Source organism: Marmota flaviventris, chromosome 8 (assembly GCF_047511675.1).
Source record: "Marmota flaviventris isolate mMarFla1 chromosome 8, mMarFla1.hap1, whole genome shotgun sequence".
Lineage (NCBI taxonomy): Eukaryota > Metazoa > Chordata > Mammalia > Rodentia > Sciuridae > Marmota > Marmota flaviventris.
Genome location: NC_092505.1, coordinates 123,840,530 through 123,863,499, shown reverse-complemented (window position 1 = coordinate 123,863,499; position 22,970 = coordinate 123,840,530). Strand labels below are relative to the sequence as shown.

At 35.1% G+C, this 22,970-nt stretch overlaps 1 protein-coding gene and 1 non-coding gene across 3 annotated transcripts in view; one reads left to right on the top strand and one right to left on the bottom strand.

The window, feature by feature from the left end:
- Pik3cb (phosphatidylinositol-4,5-bisphosphate 3-kinase catalytic subunit beta) overlaps positions 1-22,970 on the bottom strand; it is a 134,636-nt gene that overhangs the window by 72,512 nt on the left and 39,154 nt on the right. For both annotated transcript variants that reach the window (XM_027933684.3, XM_071615609.1), the window contains exons 3-5: positions 12,854-13,040; positions 10,618-10,843; positions 4,549-4,772 (exon numbers count right to left, since the gene is read on the bottom strand). In XM_027933684.3, the coding sequence (XP_027789485.3) occupies positions 4,549-4,772; positions 10,618-10,843; positions 12,854-13,024 (621 nt within the window). In that variant the 5' untranslated portion in view covers positions 13,025-13,040. The remainder of the gene's footprint in view (positions 1-4,548; positions 4,773-10,617; positions 10,844-12,853; positions 13,041-22,970) is intronic.
- LOC114091588 (small nucleolar RNA SNORD65) lies at positions 18,856-18,927 on the top strand. The gene has a single exon (XR_003582522.1). It is a non-coding gene; the product is annotated as a small nucleolar RNA SNORD65 (small nucleolar RNA).

Here is a 22,970-nt window from a genome sequence, read left to right as displayed (position 1 = left end):
CGATAACTAAAAAAATAAATATTAAAATTCTCTCTCTCTCTCTTTCTCTTTAAAAAAAAAAAAAAGAAGTAGAAAATGAGGTTGAAAGTACAGCTCAGGTTTATCAGTATCCTTTACAAACTGTGATTACTGGAATTAAAAATAACGAGATCTAGGTACACTCCTGCAATCCAGCAATCTAGATACTGAAGTAGGAGGACTGAAAATTCCAGATCAGCCTGTGGCAACTTAGTGAGACCATGTCTCAAGGGGGGAAAAAAGGTTATGGATATAGTTCAGCGGTAGAGGGCAAATGGGTTCAATACCCCATACTGGGGGGCGGGCAGGAGTGAGTAAATAAAAAATAATCAGGGAAGAGCACTTGCCTAGTATAGGCAAGACCCTGGGTTTGATCCCCAGAACTACAAAAAAAAAAAAAAAAAAAAAATTAATGAAATAAAAACAACGAATCTGTGATTCAACTCCTGGGACTCTCAGTAAAACTCAGACATGATAGGTCCATGGTTCTATATATCCTGCTTCCTAAGTGCCATGTTTTAGGGTTGGCTGATATTAACTATGAACTCATTTAAACGTCTGGTATTTCCCACAGAAATTGCTGGCTAGTTTTCCCCCTACCAGTCCCCAAAATACCTTAACTAAATGAATACCTTGTTACATTTCATCTCACTTTTAGTTTAGCCTTCCCCATTTGTTGCTCCTTATGAACTAGCGTTGGTTGTTAGTGGTTGATGGTAAAATGAGAATTTTACATCAGTGGGAGGAATTGAGAATGCATATATAATGGAGTAGGTTGCCAGGTGTCTTTGAGATTGTGTCATGTATATTTTTTATGATAAAATGTTAATTCATTTGTGAAATACAACAGATATTAAATAATGGTTTAGGGTTTTTAAAATATCCTTACTTGGATAAATTTTTTATAAAATCTATAAATTCTATGTGACTTCTCAAAATTCTTTAATAACAATAATTTTAGTGGTCTATAGGATCCAAAACTCAAGAAACTTGTTTTAACCCCTTGGGGGAAATGTTTAGCCTAAAGAAAAGGAAAACACAGGAAGGCCTGTTGCTATATTTTTACCTGAATATCTGGCATATACAGGGAAAAAAAGAGACCATATGATTACTACATTGAGAAAGGCAGAAGTCACAGAAGGCAAGACTGAACATTTTTTTTTAGTTGTTGATGAACTCACAATGTCTGTATTTATTTTTATGTGGTGCTGAGGATCAAACCCAGTGCTTCACACATGCAAGGTAAGCGCTTTACCCCTAAGCTTTTTTAATCCAAAATTTAAACACATTTGCCCACAATGTAAACACACTACTTCAGGAGGCAGAGGATGTACATCCCCTAGCACTGGATATATTCAGGAAGAAATACATGATATCAGAAACTAAAAAAAGAAAAAAAAACTGTATAGAGTCTGATTAGACAATCTCTAAACTCCTTTGAACTTTTAAATTCTACTACAGCTTAAAATCCAGTAAGATTTTATAATATCTTCATTTCTCTCCTAAGCTTAAAACACTTTCATATATACTTTGCAACCAGAATGATTACATTAAAATTTGTGTATCCCAGTAGACATTTGACTCATAAAATGAAATTCAGTCTGACCTATACATGCATTACCCTGAGTCAGTGTCTCTAAGTTAAATTTTAGTCACCTCAACAATAAACTTCCTTATTCCCCTTCTTGCAGAAGTCCCTAAATAGTATTTTAAATTTGAGGCTGATACTTTATGATAATAAAATCTTTACTCAAAATAAATTTTAATTTAATTATATCTCAGGATAGGATAATATATGGAATATTTTCCTTGACAAACTTTCTTGGCTAGGGAAAATGCCTAAAGGCAAGATCCTTTTTTCACATCTGCCCTTAAAAATACTAACATGTTGTCTAAAAAGAGGCATAAAATCAAAGCTACTCTAAGACTTCATCTCACACCAGTCAGAATGGCAATTATCAAGAACACAAGCAATATTAAGTGTTGGTGAGTATGTGGAGGAAAAGATACACTCATACATTGCTGGTGGGACTGGAAATTGGTGCTACCACTACGGAAAGTAGTATGGAGATACCTCAGAAAACTTAGAATTGATCCACCATCTGACCCAGTTATCCCACTCCTCGGTTTATAACCAAAGGACTTAAAAACAGTATACTACAGAGATGCAGCCACATCAATGTTTATAGCAGCTCAATTCACAATAGTGAAACTATGTAACCAACCTAGATACCCTTCAACAGATGAATGAGTAAAGAAAATACAGTACATATATACACAATGGAAATTGCTCAGCCTTAAAGAATAAAATTATGGGGCTGGGGTTGTGGCTCAATGGTAGAGCACTTGCCTAGCATGTGTGAAGCAATAGGTTTGATCCCCAGCACCACATAAAAAACTAAACAAAATAAAGGTATTGTGTCCATCTACAATTAAAAATATTAAAAGAAGAAGAATGAAATTATGGCATTTGCAGGTAAATGGATGGAACTAAAGAATATCATACGGGGCTGGGGATGTGGCTCAAGCGGTAGCGCGCTCGCCTGGCGTGCGTGCGGCCCGGGTTCGATCCTCAGCACCACATACAAAGATGTTGTGTCCGCCAAAAACTAAAAAATAAATATTAAAATTCTCTCTCAAAAAAAAAAAAAAAGAATATCATACTAAGTGAAATAAGCCAATCCCCAAAAAACAAAAGCCAAATGTTTACTCTGATAAGCGGATGCTGATCCACAGTGGGGCCAGGGGATGGGAAGAATGAAGAAACTTTGGTTTGTGTAGAGGGGAGTGAGGGGAGGGGTGGGACTGTGGGGATGGGAAGGACCAAAGAATAAGACATTATTACCCTATATACATGTATGATTACTGGAGTGACTGCACCATGTACAGCCGGAGGAATGAAAAGTTGTGTTCCATTTGTGTACAATATGTCAATATGCATTCTACTATAAAATAAATTAAAAAAATAAAAAATAAAAGAAAGCATAATCAGATAACTGGTTAAATACTGGATAAAATCCTGATTCTTTCAGGGACCAACTATGAGACCTGGTACAAAAGAGCAAACTTTTGTTTGCTCTTTCAGTTTCCTTTTTCTTTTTTGGCACTGGAAATTAAGCCCAGGGAGCTTAACAACCAAGCCAGATCCCCAGTCCTTTTTTGTATTTTATTTTGAGACAGAGTATTGCTGAGTTGCTTAGGGCCTCTCTAACTTGCTGAGGCTGGTTTTAAGCTTGTGATCCTCCTGTCTCAGCCTCCTGAGCTACAGGGATTACAGGCATGCGCCACCACATCCAGCTTTTAGTTTCTTTACTAAAAATGGGGAAGAAACACTTATAAAAGGTTGTTGTGGGAACTGGAGAATATATGAAAAATACCTTACATAGGTATAAGTACTCAATATAAGACAGCTACTATTATGGTTATTATCATTTTTATGACTTCCATTATAAATTAAGAACAAACATCCTTGCCTGTAAGCCCAGTGACTCAGGATGCTGAGGCACAAGGACTGCAAGCTTAGCAATTCAGCAAGAGCCTATCTCAAAATAAAAAATAAAAGTGCTGGGAATGTGGCTCAGGGGTAGAGTGACCATGGGTTCAACCTCTAATACCAAAAAGAGCAAACCAAACAAAAATAATCTTTGAATTCCTACCGTAAACTAAGGTTAACCCCTTAATTATAGGTTGACTATACTTGATACACAAAGTAGTAGCACAATCTAGTTTGTATAATTGCTATGAACATTCAATATGGATTCACAGTATATACACCCTATAATGCCAAATTCCATATCACCACTCAATTCACATATTCACAGAATGCAAATGAAGAAATATGGAAACTCTTTGTTTCTTTTAAAAAATATCTTTTTTCCAGGCATGTTGGCACACACCTATAATCCCAGAAGCTCAGGAGGCTGAGGCAGGAAGGATCACAAGTTCAAAGCCAACCTCAGCAACTTAGGCCCTATGCAACTTCGTTAGACACTGTCTCAAAATAAAAAATAAAAAAGGGCTGGGGATGGGGCTTAGTGATTAAGTGCTCTTGGGTTAAATTTCTGGTATACAAAAATTTTTTAAAATCTCAAAGTTTCTTTAAAATCATTTCAGTTCCTTTTCAATCTCTTTAAAAATGTAAAAATTAAACAGTGCAGTTTCACCACTCTATGAGACCTGACACAAAGAGCAAACTTTTCACCCTTTTAAACTACTATCCTACTACATAAAGTAATAATGGGTGGGCAAAGGATGACACCTTAGATATGTATAAATTTTAAATACATTCCCCTCTTAAATATAAAGCTTCTCTTATTCTCTCTCATTTTTGTATTTGCAGTGCTGGTAATTGATCCCAAGGCCTCACACCTGCCAAGCAAGCACTTTCCCAATGAGCCACATCCCCAGCCCTAAAACTTTTCTTTGTAACAGTGGTTACTAAGCAAGCAAGATACACTTTTAAGAATTGAGCAATGTTCTGGTAATAATCAGACTTATTACAAAATATTTCTTAATAAAATATGATACTACCTGACAGTTTTCAAAATGAACAGCTACAATGAGCTTTCCTCCATAAAGCTTATCTTCCAAGTTTTCAAGGGTGGATGGCTCATGCTCCGGTGGATACGTTTGCTTTAGCCAGTCAATCCACGATAATCCCACAAGTGACTGAATTTTTTCCTCACTGAATATGCGCATTTTTCTTCTAAATTCATTCACTTCAGGATCCTTCAGGGCATCAAATTCATGCAGACCTAAACATATTTTGTAAAGCTTTCATTTCAGAAGGTAATAATAACAAAAGAATGCAAAATATTATCAACAAAAACTAATTTAGATTTTTTTATCAAACAATTAAAACAATGAACTATCATGGAAGATCAAAATACAATCCACATAAAATAATAATAAATTGGATCCCTAAAGTACATGAACTTAAAATCTTATAAAGAAATGTAGGTTAGTTACCAGTTTCATAAAGATAACATAGAAATTCATAATATACAATTTAAAACCACATATAAAAGATCTACAGCTTTCTTTATAAACCAATTAAATTGCATTGATAATATCTGAAAAAGGCTCAGAATCTTAAAACTTTTCCAACATTGTAACAGAAGAAGTATAAAACTTGAGTTATTGTTAACTCAAAATTCAGTAAACTATGGGGGTGGTTATGCACATGTCAGGGTAGAAGACAGAAAATTTCTATTCCTTCTTGCCAATTTTTCTCTGAACCTAAAACTGCTCTTTAAAAGCAAACAAAGATAGTAAACTTAAATTTTACTGACTGAATTTTCAGGTTATTGTGACTTTTCAACAATTATAGCATAATTACTCAAATATTCCATAAAAGTAAACTTTTTTGTTGTATTTAATTCTGAATCATTTCTGCCACAAGAACAATGACAATTTTACATATATTTATGATTATTCAAGTAAATAATTCTAGATATTTAAACTAATGAATCAACATATAAATTTTTATATATGAATTATTTTTTACCTATCAGATTGGTAAACATTTCAAGCTTTGATAATACCCCATGCTGGAAAGGGTAGAAAGAAACAGGCTGAATTCTGAAGTATTTCTGGTGAGAGACATAATTACCATAAAATTTTCAGGAGGCAATTTGGTAATATATTTAGGCATGAACAAGGCCCTGGAATTGATCTCCAGTGAAAGAGAGAGAGACACACACACATAGAGGAAGGAAGAAAGGAACGGAGGGAAGGAGGGAAGGAGGGAAGGAGGGAGGGGAAGGAAGGGAGGAAAGAAATAAATTACAAAACCATACATAAATGCACACACACATCCTTTGACCTCACAATTCCACCAAGAAGCATTTCAACCTGAGACATTAGGACCAACCAAGAAAGCCAAACATGCTCCCTAAAACAATAAGACGTCCCACTTCTAGTTTGCCCACTACCAGCTTTCTCCTGCCAACAATCTCCAAATACCTGGAATCTTCCCTTTTTTGTTTTCAACTAAAAAAACTTTCCTGCCTTTGAGTCTATGCCAAAAACAAGTTCCTCTACTACAGCAAGCTATGAATAGTCTCTGTTCTCATTTGGATGATCTCTATTTCCACAAATAGAGATATTCTTATTCTATAGATATAATTGCATGAATATATCATGATTTCTACACAAAAACATTCACTGCAGTTTTGTTTATAGTAATTTAAAGTAACCTAAAATTCATCATTAAGAACTGCTTAATAGGGGCTGGGGTTGTGGCTTAGGGGTAGAGTGCTTGCCTCACATATGTGAGGCACTGGGTTTAATTCTCAGCATCACATATAAATAAATGATTAAAATAAAGGTCCATCAACAACTAAATTTTTTAAAAAAAGAACCGCTTAATAAATCCCCAGTATTATAAAAAGAAAAAAAAAAAGGATAAAAAGCTGTTTAAGATAAATCTATACACCATTATGCAGCAGTCCTGGTAGTAAAAAATAATAAAATAAATGTTATGTATTTTTAATAGCCTCAGATTGTTTTTTTTTTTTTGGGGGGGAGGGGTAAACTGGGGATTGAACCCCGGAGTGCTTTACCCCTGAGCTACATCTCCTACTGTTTTTATTTTTTATTTTGATTTGAGACAGTTTCTCCATAAAATTGCTTAGGGCCTTGTTAATTTGCTGAGGCTGGCCTTGAACTTGCAATCCTCCTGCCTCAGCCTCCCAAGTTGCTGGATAGTTTGGGTAGACCAGGTGAGACATTTAGAGCTTTTTCCCCAGTATTGTTAATAGTCTTTTTATTCACAGATAATACGTATTACAGGTAATGAAAGGGAAATGAGTACTCAATAATATATATACAATAACAAAAGCAAACCTCTTAACTCCCTCCATCCACTACAAGCCTTACCTAAGTGACCTTCTACATTCTCTCAGCTCTGTCCACTTCTCTCATTGCTGCAGCCATTAACCTTATCCTAGCCATTTATCATCTCTCCTTAGGTTATTATATAATGTTTCCACTAATTTCTCTATGTGAAGTCTTAATCCCTGTAATCCACTCTCCATTTTACAATATGAATAATTTGTTCACACTAAAGATACTGCTAAAATCCTGAAGATTGTTGGGCATAGTGGTAAGTACCTATACACTGCTAGAACTTGGGAAGCAGAGATGGGAGAATCACTTGAGACCAGCCTGGGTAACAAAGCAAAACCCAGTTGAAAAGAAAAACAAAAACCAAACAAAAAACTCCAAACCCCAAGAAGCAAAAACTCTATTGATTATATATTTCTTTCACTTAGATTATATCATATGGGGCTGGAGATGTAACTCAGTGGTAGAATACTTGCCTACTTAGCATGGGAAATGTCCTGGGTTTGATCCCCAGAACTTGTGTGTGTGTGTGTGTGTGTGTGTGTGTGTGTGTGTGTGTTATGAGTAATAGGTTTATAGGGATCAGAAGAAGTAAGATTTATATATATGTATTGAATCTCATATGTGTGTGTGTGTGTGTGTGTGTGTGTGTGTGTTTCTTTCTCTAAGAGGTTTATAGGATCAGAAGAAATAAGATTTTTTTCCTCCCAGAATTCTGATAAAAGTATCTGATTAAGATTCTTTTTCATTGGAGGCTGGGTTGTGGCTCAGTGGTAGAGCACTTGCCTAGCATGTGCGAGGCACTGGGTTCAATCCTCAGCACCACATAAAAATAAATACACAAAATAAAGGCATTGTGTTCATCTACAACTAAAAAGAAAATTTTTTAAAAAGGATTCTTTTTTACTGAACTACTGGATGTTGGAGAAATTAATGTAGAGATAGCATACACTTTAACTACAGGGAATAACAAGAACCCAAATAGCAGTTCTGCAAATAATTATTCATAATAAGCATAGAAAATAAAATGATCAAGCATATCATCTTTCAGGAAAAGATATTTTTACCCTGGTCAGGGCAATTATGTCAAAAAAAATTATATTGTTTTCTTTGGAGAAAGGAGACAGCAACCTTGTTCCTGAAGTTAAACTGAAATAATTGTTTATTGTTTCCCAGAAGGCATGACCTCACCAAGCCCTGTTTATGGTCATCACAGGCAAATCAGCAACTGCAAAAATTGACTTTATAAGTATTAAAAATGAAAATTAATTCTAAAATATTAAAACAATCAATTTCCTATATATTTTTAACTAATTAATTTGTGTATGTGATCATAATGTCAACTTTTCTACATATACTGAAAAGTACAATTTATAAACAGTTAAGCATATATAAACTGCTTAGTTAATGCAAAAAAGCACTGTATTTTGATCAAATTGCAGGACACACTACATGAAAATTTATATGCAAAAAGCTTTATGAAACAGCATTGTTTATAGGAAGAAAAATTCAATTCTTATATCAGACCCCTGTACTGTGGTGGGTAAGGCTGCCAGGTTTTTAAAAAAAAGCATATCCAGTTCATTTAGAATTTTAGATAAACTATGAATAATTTTTTTAGCCTAAATATATTTTATGTAATAGCTGGATTTCCTAGATAAATATTTATTTGCTAAATTTGGCAAGCTTACGTACAGGTAATAGTGGCTAATGAATCTGGGGAATTGACCAGAAAAGTAATCTAAGTTTTGAAAAGGTAGAGATCTCACTGAACAAACTACTCATTCTGTGGTACTTTCTGGATTATCATTTTAATTTCCTAAACAGTCAATGTGATTCTGGTCTACTTCCTTCGATTAGCATAAAAATACACAAAAGCTATGTATTTTTATCTACAAAATCAAAAAGCAAACAAAACTCTTAAAATACATAAGATGCATTTGAAGGAAATATATCAAAGTATCAGAGGATATTCTTGCCCTGAATGATAATTCTATAAATGATTGTCTTACTTTTTCTACTCTTCCATATGTTCTTCAATTTTTTATGAGCATTAAAACAAAGGAAAAACTTTTTCTAATGGATGGATAGAAAGTAAAGATTCTAATAAAAGACAATAGGGAGTTCAAAGCCAGCATCAGCAAAAGTGAGGTGCTAAGCAATTCAGTGAGACCTTGTCTCTAAAATTAAAAAACAAAATAGGACTATGGATATGGCTCTGTGGTCAGGTGCCTCTGAGTTTAATCCCCAAAAGAAAAATTTTTTGTCAGATGTTGAGATGCACACCTGTAATCCCAGCATCTCAGGAGGCTGAGGCAGGAGGATCACAAGCTCAATGCCAGACTTAGCAACTTAGTGAGATTCGGCAATTTAGTAAGACCGGCAATTTTGTGGACCCTGTCTCAAAAAAAAAAACGAGTGCCAGGGATATGATTCAGTGGTTAAATATCCCTGGGTTCAATCCCTGGTACCAAAAACAAAATAATAATAATACTTTTTCTAGTGAATAAGAATTCTATAGAAATTTTTGTACCTCTAGAAAAGAGAAAGGAATGCTTCCTATGGAGGCCATTAATGTATAAAAGAGTCTTGTATGATAATTTTACAGTTCTTAATTGGGGAAAAATTATTGCCAAAAATAAACTATCCATTCTGTAACATAATCATAACATTTTGAGTATCATCAAATGAATGATAGAATGCCATTTAGTAAGCCAATAAGGTTCTATTCTAATGTACTAAAAGTAGTCCCACAATGTAATCATTACCTAGCCTGAATTACTATTGTCAAGATCAAAGAAAAGCATCTTAAAGGGGATAGTATTATATTATCCTACATTAATGAATCTGATCAATACAGATTGCTAATCAGAAGCAAAACCTCTCCAGCGAATTTTCTGGTTTTGTATTTAGTCTTTAGCTTCTCCTTTTCAGAAACCCCTTATAGTTCCTAGTGAAGTTAGTAATTTCTCTAAAGCATTGATATCCATTGGTCCTTGAGATTCCTAATATTTCCATAGAAAGGAGAGATTCCTTCATGTTCTTAAATTTGTTACAATTTTCCCCTAGAATTAATTTGCAAGGAATAATATAGACACAATATATCTTAACTCTCTACAAAAATAATTCCAATTAAAGATAATGTCAGTTAAGAAGTAAAATCTGTCAAAAACATCAGTTACTTATGAAAACATTAAGTATCTTAAAGTCTTAGCATGCAGAGTTGTATATTACAGAGGAAAAATCATTTTAAAAAAAAAAAAGAATGTCTGTTTAAAAAATAAAAGTTGGCTTGAACTACCTGAGGTAAAGAAACAATTTTTTTTTTCTCTTTCTAGTTCATCAAAGACCAACACTTGTGTAAAATAAAAATAATTATTAGATGGGGCTGGGAATATAGCTCAGCTGGTAGAGCGCTTGCCTCCTGTGCACAAGGCCCTGGGTTCAATCCCAGCAGCACACACACACACACACAAAATCATTAGTTTAAAAAAAAAAAAAAAATATATATATATATATATATATATATATATATATATATATATATATATATATAAGCCTTGGGTGTGTAGCAATATCACAATGCTAGAGGAGTTTCTAAATATTTATTCTTAATTCTGTACTTACATTATCTCAAACTGGTAACCAACATTGGTGCATAAACTATACTTTGAAAAGTAATATCTTAAAATAAACATGTTTATATATATTACAATACACACTCATAAGAATTCATAAGAACTTTTAAATTACCTTTTCCTATAAGGACTCCAATTTTTGAATCCAATTTTTCCGCCGGATCACAACTTCTTGTCACTAATTTGAGAACAGGAAGAAAAGGTCTGACATCACAGAGTCTTCGTGTTTCATCTTCAAGCTCCTCATATACAGCAGTTTGATTCACACATGCAAACATATAGGAGTCAATTTCCATAAGGAGGTTAAACATTGGGTAATTGTGAACTTGCTTCCATAACATCTGCAGAAAACAAGAGTAAGACCTTATGTGGTATGGAAACACTGGCATAAATTTTCAAAGATACATGTACAAGAATGCCCACCATAGCAGTGTTTGTAAAAACAACAAATTATACAGAAAAGCCAAATGCTTAGCAGTGAAGGACTGGCTAAGTAAACTACAGAATATTATCAAACTTTGAAATAAAATAGAAATACATTCAGATATGGAAAGCCATATCAGATATATGTAAGTTTCAAATTACAAGACAGTGTGTATAGTATTATTCCATGTTTGTAAAATAATATAACAGCACAGTGAATGAGATATGCATCATAGATAAAAATACTAAAAGCAAATTATCTATGAGGATTAAGAATCAATGAGGACTTTTAATTGAACATTTCTGTAAACATTATAAATAACTTCTAATAAAAAAATAAAATTTAAAGCATACATCATCATCCTCATACAAAATTTAAATTATGTTTGTCCTGCATTCTTTACTATTCATCATGGGTATACTCACTAACTCTGCCCTATCATGATGAGAAAAGTCAATCTATCATCTCCTCCCATGTTTCCTGGATGACATAATGTAAAATAAGTTCACGATACAAAACACAAAGAAGGATTTCACATTTTGACAAAAGCCAGGAGATGACTATTATAGACCTACAGTAAAACTTGTAACCTAGGTTCACTCTACATAAAACAAATAGGAGAAAGCATATGTATGCAACAAAAGAAAAAAAAACAGGTCAAGTGTTCATGTACTCCTACAACTCAATTAAAAAAAAACATACAAAATTTAAAAATTGACAAAAGTGTTAAAGATAATTCTCCAAAGAAAACATACAAATGGCCAATAAATACATGAAAAGATGCTCAACATCATTAATCATTATGGACATGCATATAAAAACCACACTGAAACACCATTTCATGGGTTGGGGTTGTAGCTCAGTCCTAGCACATGTGAGGCACTGGATTCGATCCTTGGCACCACAAAAAAAATAAATAAATGGTTAAACAGTAAATTTTTTCATGTATGTTTCACAACTTAAAAAAAGAGGAGGATTAATAAATAGTGTCAGTTATAGTTAGAGGAATCCATAGTTACCACTCAGACTATAAAAATAACAGTTCTCTGTACCTATATGGTACCTAAATCAACCTGTATTTTCTTTTTAACTTCAGCAATCATGCTGTTTTAGAATTCCCATGTCCCCGTGATGAAGAAGGTTGGAAAAGAGTTAAAGGGGTTTATCCAAAGTCAAGAGCTTTAAAGAGGTTTATCATAGTACTCATTTAAAATAAAATAACCCTGGGCTGGACTTCAGCAGAAAACTCTTTCCCCAGAATTATCATGAATTGGAATTGGACTGGGGTAAACCAACCAAAAAGAACATGAAAAAACAAGTGTAACTAGGCTCAAGGACAGTAACTAGAAAAACTTTTAACTCAACTTTCTTGACAGTTTCAATAACCTGAACAAACACTTCAAACTACCTAACACAAGCCAATTTTTCTTAATTCAGTCATCATAATGGATTAAAAACAATTTAAAAGTGGGGAGCAACAGACACAGAGGCACTCATCTGTAGTTCCAGTGACATGGGAGGCTGAAGCAGGAGGATCACAAGTTCAAGGCCAGCTTTGGTAAAAATTAAAAAATAAAAAGGACTAGGGATGTAGCTCAGTAGGAAGAGTGCCCTAAGTTCAATTCCCTGCATTTTAAAGTGGGGGAAAAAAAGAGCTAGGAAGGAATCTATAGGAAGGATTTGAGTGGGGAAACATGAACAGAGAAGTAAACTCCCTTATAAAAGTGGGAGAGAGAACAAGCATGTTTGATATATCCATAAAAGACAGGGCATATATCGAAATCTTTAAAATGACTTAAAGGTTAAACTTCTCTCAAATTTACCACAAAATTTACAATAATCACATTTCTTAATAATAAAATCTCATTTCTCCCTAAGTGACATAGAAGGTAAACTAAATCTTTAGAAATTTTAATTATTAACATACCTGCTTAATATAAGAAATAGTAGCTTCCCGAGGTACCTCCAACTGGATATAAATCCCAGTGGGCAAAAGAAAATCCACAGGTATGGAGCCATCAGATGCTATCTGTGAGTCCACTGCCCAGATGTCAAGAACGTCTGCCATAGCAGGAGGCATCATGAAACTGAAGCACATTCATAACCATGGGGCCCTAGAAATCAGAAAATAAAACACAGCAAAAACAGTGATTAGCCAAATTTTATATTAAAATATGACAAACGAGGAGCATACCAATTATCCCCGCTACTTGGAAGGCCAAGGCACGACGATCCAAAGTTCAAAACTAGCCCAGGCAACTCAGACCCTGTCTCAGAATAAAAAATAAAAAGGGCTGGGATGTAGCCCAGTGGTAAAGTACTCCTGGGTTCAATACCCAGTACCAAAAAAGTTTATATATGTATACATATATGATAAAGCCCACCAATCCATAATTAGTCTTTGGATTTCAACATAACCAATAACATTAATAGGAAGCTAATTTAAAAATGTGTTACTTTTGAAGCCGGGTGTAGTGGCACATGCCTCTAATCCCAGCAGCTCAGGAGGCTATGACAGGAGGACCAGGAGTTCAAAGCCAGCCTCAAGCAAAAGTGAGCCACTAAGCAACTCAGTGAGACCCTGTCTCTAATTAAAACACAAAATAGGGCTGAGGATATGGCTCAGTAATTGAGTGCCCTGAGTTCAATCCCTGGTAAATAAATAAATAGAAAGAAATGATTAAAATGTGGTTTTTTTAAAAAATATTTTATTAGTTGTTGATTGACGTTTATTTATTTATATGTGGTGCTGAGAATCAAACCCAGTGCCTCCCACATGCTAGGCAAGTGCTCTACCACTGAGCCACAACCCAGCCCTAAAATGTGGTTTTTGAAATAAATTATAATTATAAAATATATCACTATACATGTATGTTACATAACAAAAAAAATTAAATAAACCAAGATTCAAATCCCATTTATTTAAATCATGAAGGTCATGTCAATTTAGAAATCAACTTTGTTTTTTATTTTTTATTTTTTCAATCATCATGCCTCAGTCTCTCAGGAAGCTGCAGTTTACAGGTATGCCCCAATGCACCTAACAAGTTGACACATTTTTTTAATATATATTTTTTTCATTGTAGTTGGACATAATACCTTTATTTTATTTATTTATTTTTATGTGGTGTTGAGAATCGAACCCAGCGCCTCGCACATGCTAGGCAAGTGCTCTACCACTGAACCACAACCCCAGCCCTAGTTGACACATTTCTGGCCATTCTAACTTTCATGAATAGAAAACACATCAAATACATTTTAAAAAATGAGTTCATAATGATCCAACAACAACAACAACAAACCCAAACTTTTCATTGGTCACTATTGGAGACGGCTAAGACATCACTGACTCATTATTTTAAAAACTGATAAAGAATAAGAAAGTAAATCAAACATATAGCCTGCTAGTACTAACTCTATTTGAGTAAAATTATTACAAACGAGGGTTAAGTTTGTCTTTTTCTTAGTTAGAAAAATAACCATTTTGTAATCTCTAATGATTAATGAATCTAGACAAAAATCATTAATAGATTCTAAAAAACAGTAATATTGAGTGAAAGGATGATAAGAAACTTTCCAATAAATTTATCTTATTGACAACACATGAACCTCTGATTGATCTTAACATCACAGAAAATGAGAGCACCGAACACTATGCTTCTTACAAAGTACTGGCAACAAGAAGTACTTACCCATTCCTATACTTTTCTTTGAGAAAACAAAACTGAATCTGGGTCTAATAGAGCCTCTAAAGCTGATCTATATCAGCTGAAATTATATGAAATACAGTAAGAAGTTAAACACTTGAACGAAGTAATCAGCCAAGTGTAAAATGTGGGATGTTCGACAGATCTAAAGATAAAGTTTATCCAGCTAATCAATAACAAGAACAGGGGTTAGGTGGTGGTAGAAGACCTGTTAAAGACTAAAAGAGCATTTAGAAGATAGAGCCACAAGGTGAGGTACTGGGGAATGAAAATTATCAAATTATATTGTCACACTACGTGCCTGTATGTGTAACAATAAACCCTGCTATTACATATAATTAAAATGCACCAATAAAAAGTTTTAAAAGAAGACATGGCCAGACCCAGTGTTAATTTGAACAAGTTAATTATAAAAAACTATCTTTGAATAATCTGGAAATTTTAAATATGGATTGACTATAAGCTCCTTGTGGGCTCAGCCCATGCTTTTTAAGTTCTGGTTTCTCATTGCAGTATATGGACAAATCTCTACATATTTAGGAACTCTAAACCAATAAATTTTCATAGCTGAGAACAAAACTACACAAAGTCATCACATGTCGCAATGTCACTAGACCTGGAATCTTTAGGCAAATCACTTCAGAGCAGCCTTTGGAAGTTGTTTTCAGTGGAGGAATTTCTAAACCTTGCATGTAATAGGTATTCAATAAGTATCTGCTGAATCAAAACAGGCTGCATCAAAAAAGATGCTTTCACATATTCAAATACCACCATGCAAAGACAAACACAGAGGAAAGTCAACTCCTGAACAAGTCAGAGCAAGTACTATGACTTAAGAGTTACTAACAAAAGCTGAGATGAAAAACAAAGTTAGCCTTTAAAATAAAGAAGGCTGATGAGGGCTGGGGGTGCTCAGTGTCAGTAGTGGGGCACTTGCCTAACATGGGTGAGGCCCTAGGTTGAATCCCTAGACACCCGCCCCCCCCACACACACACACAGAGCTTATGAAACATCAGCCATCTGTCACAAAATGACAATCATACTGACCTACATCTACTCCTTGTTTTTGGCAAGACTCTCTCAACTGAAACCAAATCACTCAAACAATATAAATAATAATACAGGAGCATGAGCTGGCATGATGGCACAGGCCTGTAATCCCAGCAACTTGGAAGGCTGAGGCAGGAGGATCACAAGTTCAAAGCCAGCCTCAGCAATTTAGTGAGACAGTAGCTCAAGATAAAGAGGGTAGGGGATAGGGAATGTAGCTCAATGACAAAGCACCCTTGGGTTCAATTCCCAGTATCAAAACAGAAAAACAATAAATAGAAGAATGAAACTATACAAACACAACCCTGGGATCTAACCCTTACCACACAGCTGGAAACAGTAAAGCATCCTAATGTGCAGAGACCAAAGCAGCCATCTTTTCCAGGCTATGTAGGCATTTCATCACCAATCCCATCAACTTTCTAGACATGAAACTCTAAACTTCTGGGCTATTAGTGGAAAAAGCACTGAGGTGGATTCCAGAATTTTTTGATGACATGGTTATATATAAAAATGAAACCTGAAAATGCATCACAATTGAGCTCCTACTCTTCTTCTTGTCTAAATCAGTCACTTAACACAACATATATGTACAGTCATGCTGAAATACTGGTACTTGCCAGCAATTCCCATATTCGTTACTACCTCCTACCTGAAACACATTAGTCTCTCTCCTTACCATGTCCTCACATCCATGTCTCCTGAGAGACTCTTTTATACTTCTGGATTCCTGGAACCTCCCACTGGTATTTCTCTGTGTGCCTCAAGCATATTAAGCCCTCGATGAATATTTATTTATGGTTAAATGAAACAGTGAATAAAAAATTCTATAGAATTTGCTGGTAGAACAATTATACCAGATACTTAAAATGTGGTTTAAGTAAAATAAAAGTATAGTTTAAATCATGCTCTACAGGAAATATTAAACTATATAGCCTTCAATCTAGTCATTTAGCACCTAGTCTAATGCCATATATAGCCTCCAAAATCGTTATTATGAACGCAGCACAGTGGTACATGCCTGTAATCCCAACGGCTTGGGAAGCTGAGGCAAGAGGATCACAAGTTCAATGTCAGCCTCAGCAACTTGGTGAGGCCCTAAGCAATTTAGCAAGATCCTGTCTCTAAAAAATAAAAAATAGAAAGGTCTGGGGATGGGACTCTAGTGAAGCGCTCCTGGGTTTAATCCATGGTAATAATAATAATTATTATTATTATTTAAAAAGTGACATTATGACTGAGAAATAGAAAGTTCCGTAGTCCTTTTTCAGAATACAGCATTTAGCCTCAATTGGCATATAAGATCCAACTGTAGCCATTTTAATTATGGCCCTTCCCTTTGCACATCCTAATTTGAAAATTAGCTAGATTGTAACCCCATGCTCCTCCTATCAAAGCAGGGGCAGTACTGCATTAGGGATAAAAGCTGGCGGATTGCCTACCCAGGTGCACTTACTTACTGGATGTTCTTTGATACCATGCCCTTCGGCAGAATTAAAGTTTGTCTTGTCAACACATTTCCAAGCATGTATTTAAGTCCTTGCAGTACTCCAATATCTCCAACATTATGTAAAATGTTTTTACCAATACACAAATGAAATGCCATATATATCTACATCTAGAACTTCTTAAGAAGTTTGAAATGACTTAACTCAGATATTTAAATCAATTCACACAGTTTTACCAAAATCAATCTATACCTTGAGTATGTACATTTTTCTATAAAAGAATAAAGTAGGAAAATATTAACAGAGTTCTGATTGCATCACCATTACTACAGATCAGGCTTTGCCTGATATCAGCATGTTTAAAACCTATAATCTCCTCACCTGTTATGAGAAACATGATACAGGTCTCACCTATAACTTAAATATGAAACCCTCACTATATTGCGATTCCGCAATGTTACAGGCATTGCCAAAAATGATGTATTTTTAACTGATGTTCCACTATAGAACTGCTTGCTTTCATGTTATGGCATTCTCCATCAAATTTAGACAATGGGGAACTCCCACATCAGGATAGCTATTATTTTTAATATATTAAAGAATAAATTACTCATTTCAGAATTAATTAAGCTAAATATTTATGTTTTATGCTCTTTTCAAAATGCTGTATTTCACTACAAAAAAAATCTTAAAATTTTTAAAATGGTAAAACGCATTGTAAAGTCTAAGTATTTTTCTTGTTACATCTTTTTCTTCCCTTCTTTTTTTTTTTTCCTTTCCCCTTTCCGGGTGCTAGGGATCCAACCTAGGGTCTCATGCATACTATGAAAGCTGAGCTGTACTCACAGCCTCATGTGACATATTAAAGCACATCATAAAGGCAAGTTCTATCCTTTAGCTTTACAGTTGCCTGTGCTTACCAGGAAAAAAATCCTTCCTCACAACACATTTCTACTTGAAAATCAAGACAATCAAAGGGGTTCTTATATGTTTCTGGCTGGGTTGTCTTTGGCTAATTAAGGGGTATATAAGAAGCTCTAAGTCAAGAAAACTTAGTTCTTTTTTTTCTTCCTTTTTAAAAAATATGTATTTTTAGTTGTTGATGGACCTTTATTTTACTTATTTATTTGTATGTGGTGCTAAGAATCGAACCCAGTACCTCACACACATGCTAAGCAAGCGCTCCACCACTGAGCTACAATCCCAGCCCAAGAAAACTTAGTTCTCTAACAGATTTGAGAAAACTAGCTCTTACTTTTCAAATTTTAGGGTTAATAAATGTATTGATGGAGCCAGGTGCCACTGGTGCATGCCTGTAATCCCAGTGGCTCAGGAGAATCATGAGTTCAAAGCCAGCCTCAGCAACTCAGCAAGGCCCTGAGCAACTCAGCAAGACCCTGAGCAACTTAGCAAGACCCTATCTCTAAATAAAATTTTAAAAGGGCTGGAATGTGGTTCAGTTGTCAAGCGTCCCTGGATTCAATCCCTGGTTCAAAAAAAAAAAAAAAAAAAAAAAATGTATCGAAAGGATGGTCAAACTAAAACCAGAGGATGTCTTGCAGCATGTATGACCTTTCAGGGTAGGTTATTGATGGAGGGGCCAAACTCACAAAATGTGGTGTGCTATAATAAAAATAACATGCCCTGTGTCAAACCTAAAACTGTGATGCAGTTATTAAATTAATGAGGTAACAGACCAAGGGGTAACAAATCTTATTTTATCAAATGATGAAATCACCCAAAATAGCTGGAAATACCAGCAGATTGGTAGTGTTAAATCTACAGTTTTCTGAAGAAAAAAAAACAACAAATCTTGTTCTGTAGAGATATATTAGGAAACAAAATTATTGCTACTAAGTTAAAAATAAAATATAGTGTTTCTTATTTCCCTCAGTCACCATTATTTATAAGGGGGCACCACATATACACAAGAGTCCAGCCTTTGAGTTTCAGGTTGGTCAGTGTTTTAGGAGTCAAACACATTTCCCATTTTAAAGATAAGAAAACAAAAACCCAGAGAGATTAAGTAAATGATCCAGGAAGACAAAGAGACAATGGACACAGCCAGGACCAAAGTCCCTCTCCTACCCCCACAAAGAAATTATCATATAGCATATTTTCCCTCATTTTCGGTCTTTTTCTTTCTTTCCCCTCTCCCCTAATCCTCTCACTCTCTTTAGGAAATGTACTTCACAGAATCATCTGTCTTTACAAGATATTCACTTTTCTATCATTCTTTTGTTTAAGCATGAAAGCAAAAGATCAAAGGCTAAGAACAAGCAGTTTTAAAAACTATGACAATGACTTTTCAAGGAAGTTATCAGAGGGCATAAGAACTTCAGCAGTGACAAATGGCTCAACTAAATCCTTAAAAGTGTAATTATGACCCAAATTCAACCAAAAGCTACTTTGGAAAATCACAGATGAAATTTTTTTTAAAAAGACCAAAATAATAATTCTTAAAAATTAGGAATGAGGGTATTTATCCCACATGTCTTATCTACAACATCATATAATTAGAAGAAAGGTAACTATTTATAAAAAAAAAAAAGAAAAGAAAGAAAGAAAGAAAGAAATCTTAGCCTAGAAGGAGTCATGCTTGGAATGAGCACTTCATTTGCTACTGCAACTCTAAGTTTCATTCAGAGGCAACTCAAGTGATGGGATGTGTCTGGGTCTCAATTCCCACTCCCTACATGCTCATGACAACAAATGAGCCTTAATTATAGAAAAACTGAACAGTGTAAAACTTCATTTTTAAGAAAATATTATTTTGTCTGAATTACTGTAATTCTAGATAAGATATATCTCTAAGTAATTCCACAAGTTATTGAAGAATAGCTAAAATAGTATATGCCCTATCATTTAAAGTAAAACAAAATTTAAAATTTATCCTCTCATATTGAAGACAGTTCTCTAAATTGTTTTCAGAAAACATCTGCAAATAGGCAATTGATCCTTCCAAACTTTTATACTTGCTAACCCAGTAGTAATCCCAGCTCTGTAATGTATCTATTTAAAGCCTAAAGTAGAGAAAAAAGTTCATGTATAAATCAAAATATATAAATATTTAAAAATTCCAAGTAACCCAACTGTTCAAACACAAAGCAATAATTCACAAACTGATACATCCACTTTATGGCTTGGTATTTAGTCATTTAAACTGAAGTTTATCAAGTGTGTGATGTTAATAAATGGTATGGAAGTAGTAAAATAGAAACCAGTATTCATAGTATAATTAGAATTGTGCTTACAGTGAAAAACAAACCACAAGCACAATCTAATGGGTAGAAATTAAGGTTGGAAGGAAAGGTGAATATAGTTCACCTTTAATGAGGGCATACAGCTTACACATTCTTTTTGGATACCAAGGAGGAGCTCAGTTTAGAGCCTTGACTCTTTTGGGGGGAGGAGGGGTACTGGGGATTGAACTCAGGGTCACTCGACCACTGAGCTACATCCCCAGCCACATTTTATATTTTATTTAGATACAGGATCTCACTGAGTTGCTTAACACCTAACTTTTACTGAGGCTGGCTTTGAACTCGTGATCCTCTGCCTCAGCCTCCCGAGCCACTGGAATTACAGGCTGGTGCCACTATGCCTGGCCTTGACTCATTTTTTCTTTTTTTTTTTTTAATTTTTTATTGTTGGCTGTTCAAAACATTACATAGTTCTTGATATATCATATTTCACAATTTGATTCAAGTGGGTTATGAGCTCCCATTTTTACCCCATATACAGATTGCAGAATCACATCAGTTACACATCCATTGATTTACATATTGCCATACTAGTGTCTGTTGTATTCTGCTGCCTTTCCTATCCTCTACTATCCCCCCTCCCCTCCCCTCTTCTCTCTCTGCCCCCTCTACTGACATTCGTTTGCCCCCCTTGTATTATTTTTCCCCTTCCCCTCACTTCCTCTTGTATGTACTTTTGTATAACTCTGAGGGTCTCCTTCCGTTTCCATGCATTTTCCCTTCTCTCTCCCTTTCCCTCCCACCTCTCATCCCTGTTTAATGTTAATCTTCTTCTCATGCTCTTCGACCCTACTCTGTTCTTAGTTACTCTCCTTATATCAAAGAAGACATTTGGCATTTGTTTTTTAGGGATTGGCTAGCTTCACTTAGCATAATCTGCTCTAATGCCATCCATTTCCCTGTAAATTCTATGATTTTGTCATTTTTTAATGCAGAGTAATACTCCATTGTGTATAAATGCCACATTTTTTTTTTCCATTCATCCATTGAAGGGCATCTAGGTTGGTTCCACAGTCTAGCTATTGTGAATTGTGCTGCTATGAACATCGATGTAGCAGTGTCCCTGTAGCATGCTCTTTTTAGGTCTTTAGGGAATAGACCGAGAAGGGGAATAGCTGGGTCAAATGGTGGCTCCATTCCCAACTTTCCAAGAAATCTCCATACTGCTTTCCAAATTGGCTGCACCAATTTGCAGTCCCACCAGCAATGTACAAGTGTACCCTTTTCCCCACATCCTCGCCAGCACTTGTTGTTGTTTGACTTCATAATGGCTGCCAATCTAACTGGAGTGAGATGGTATCTTAGGGTGGTTTTGATTTGCATTTCTCTGACTGCTAGAGATGGTGAGCATTTTTTCATGTACTTGTTGATTGATTGTATGTCCTCCTCTGAGAAGTGTCTGTTCAGGTCCTTGGCCCATTTGTTGATTGGGTTGTTTGTTCTCTTATTGTCTAATTTTTTGAGTTCTTTGTATACTCTGGATATTAGGGCTCTATCTGAAGTGTGAGGAGTAAAGATTTGTTCCCAGGATGTAGGCTCTCTATTTACCTCTCTTATTGTATCTTTTGCTGAGAAAAAACTTTTTAGTTTGAGTAAGTCCCATTTGTTGATTCTAGTTATTAACTTTTGTGCTATGGGTGTCCTATTGAGGAATTTGGAGCCCGACCCCACAGTATGTAGATCGTAGCCAACTTTTTCTTCTATCAGACGGCGTGTCTCTGGTTTGATATCAAGCTCCTTGATCCATTTTGAATTAACTTTTGTGCATGGCGAGAGAAAGGGATTCAGTTTCATTTTGTTGCATATGGATTTCCAGTTTTCCCAGCACCATTTGTTGAAGATGCTATCCTTCCTCCATTGCATGCTTTTAGCCCCTTTATCAAATATAAGATAGTTGTAGTTTTGTGGATTGGTTTCTGTGTCCTCTATTCTGTACCATTGGTCCACCTGCCTGTTTTGGTACCAGTACCATGCTGTTTTTGTTACTATTGCTCTGTAGTATAGTTTGAAGTCTGGTATCGCTATACCGCCTGATTCACACTTCCTGCTTAGCATTGTTTTTTTTGATTAGTATTGTTTTGCAGTGCTGGGGACCTCAGGTATGCTAGACAAGCACTCTATCACTGAGCTACATCTCCAGCCCTGATTATTTATTCTTAACATGTTTGTGTTCATTAGTGTTTCTTAAACTGCAGATCTACAATCTTAATTTTCAATGTAACTATAAATAAGATATTTATTTATACTTAGCATATCTCTATAAACAAATTTTTAAATTACAAGCCAAGCTTCTTTCTTTCTTTCGGTACTGGGGATTGAACACAGAGGTGTTTAACCACTAAGGTACATCCCCAGACCTTTTTATTTTTCTTTTGATATAGGGTCTCACTAAATTGCTTAGGGTCTAAATTGCTGAAGCCGGCCTTGAACTTAAAACCCCCCTGTCACAGCCTCCCCAGTACCTGGGATTACAAACATGGGCCTCCATAAATAGCCATACCAGGTTTATTTCAATATTCATAAATGCACAACAATTTTTAAAAATCATAACACATGTAATTACTATACCAAAAAG